Raw genomic sequence first — 1,725 nt, forward strand, 5'->3', positions numbered from 1 at the left:
ACTCTTATTTCTTTCTTCCTGAGTATCATATTCATATATTTTATATCTTTAACTATTACATATTGACATAACGACAAATAAGTTTAAATTATGAGTAATAAATACGGATTATTTCAAAAAAAAAAAAGAGTAATAAATACAGATTATATATTATTTTGAAAGTGTACATTCACTAAACTTTTGTTGTTTTCATCGCGTGCTATAAACGAAAGTTGCTAAACCTTATACTAGTATTTTTTTTTTTTTACAAAAAAAATGAAGCTTTTCATTGGGTCACCCTTTTATGTTTACACATCTATAGTAACTTGTCGGAGTTATAGAAAGAAGCATAAGGCCGACAAATTATAGTTCTACCACTGCAGCAATCACATACGCAGTCCTTGTAACAAAGATTACACACATTTTTTTACCGTACAAAAGAGAAATCCTAATAATCCAATAGTAGTACAGTTAAAATATAACTTCATAATCTTAATATAAAAGATAGATAATATAATTAAAATTTTATAATATGATATGATATAATATTATAATATAATGTTTGGTAACACTACATTTTAAGCAGTGGCCTTGATCTCATGATCTTCCCAGCAAACCAGGAGACCACTTCTTTGGCACGCCCATAAGGTTAAAAAAAAAATAGCATGGCACATCATTTTATTTTTTCACATGAACCACTTATTGATATCATTGCACCTATTCAAGCATGCCCTTTAATCCACCCATTCTAACCAATTATCTTTCATTATTTTTTTAAATATTTTTTCATAATCTATCTTTTATCCATTTTATTTGTAACTATATATATATATATAGTTCTCTAGATGTTGTCAAGTAGTAGTACATACATATTCTAGTGTTAGTTACAAAAGTTTTGAAGTACAAACACTATTTCTTGAGATATTCTAGTGAGGTGAGTGAAATAATATTACAACGAACGTACGTACGTTTTTTTTTTATAAACTTGAAAACGTTACGTGTTTTGTGATTTGATTATATTATGGCTGTATGTTCGGAGAAGAATGATACTGAAACGGGGGGCCAGCCCGTTTCAGCAATTGGGTTTGAGGGGTTCGAAAAGCGGCTCGAGATTAAGTTCTCGGGTGCGCCGGTTTTTAGTGATCCGTCCGGGTTGGGACTTCGGTCCCTGACTCGGTCTCAACTCGACTCGTTCCTCGATGAGGCTTCATGTACTATCGTGGCTAATTTGTCGAATTCGGAATTCGACTCGTACGTGTTGTCCGAGTCGAGTTTGTTTGTGTACCCACATATGATCGTCCTCAAGACATGTGGGACCACAAAGTTGCTCCTTGCTATTGATCCCACTCTCAAATTGGCTGAATCAATTGGACTCATTGTGTCAAGTGTGCTCTACTCAAGGGGAACATTTATTTTCCCAAATGCCCAAGTTGCCCCTCATAGAAGCTTCTCGGAGGAAGTTAGTTACTTGAATAGGTATTTTTGGTAATTTATCATCTGGGCCCCACGCTTATGTGTTGGGTGATCCGACGGTCCCGAATCGTCATTGGCATATCTACTCAGCATCTTCGGTTGATGACGTGGAGGATCGGGCGGCTGTGGTTACTTTAGAGATGTGTATGACGGGGTTAAATCGGGAAAAAGCCGGTGTTTTTTACAAAAAAGAGGGACATTTGGCTAAGGAAATGACCAAAATGTCCAAGATTAATGAAATTATTTCAAGTCACGTGATATGCGATGTGGATT

The 1,725-nt window shown here is 35.1% G+C and overlaps 1 protein-coding gene across 1 annotated transcript; it reads left to right on the forward strand.

Annotated features, from left to right (window-relative positions):
• Nucleotides 1-612: 612 nt before the first annotated feature.
• On the forward strand, nucleotides 613-1,718 carry LOC110715965 (S-adenosylmethionine decarboxylase proenzyme-like; the record flags this gene model as incomplete). Its single annotated transcript, XM_021894584.1, is given in 2 exon segments — nucleotides 613-1,453; nucleotides 1,455-1,718. Coding segments are annotated over 2 exon segments (717 nt in total), but the record flags the coding sequence as incomplete, so codon positions are not given.
• Between the last annotated feature and the right edge of the window lie 7 nt (nucleotides 1,719-1,725).

Source organism: Chenopodium quinoa, unplaced genomic scaffold (genome assembly GCF_001683475.1).
Source record: "Chenopodium quinoa cultivar QQ74 unplaced genomic scaffold, ASM168347v1, whole genome shotgun sequence".
Taxonomy (NCBI): Eukaryota; Viridiplantae; Streptophyta; class Magnoliopsida; order Caryophyllales; family Amaranthaceae; genus Chenopodium; species Chenopodium quinoa.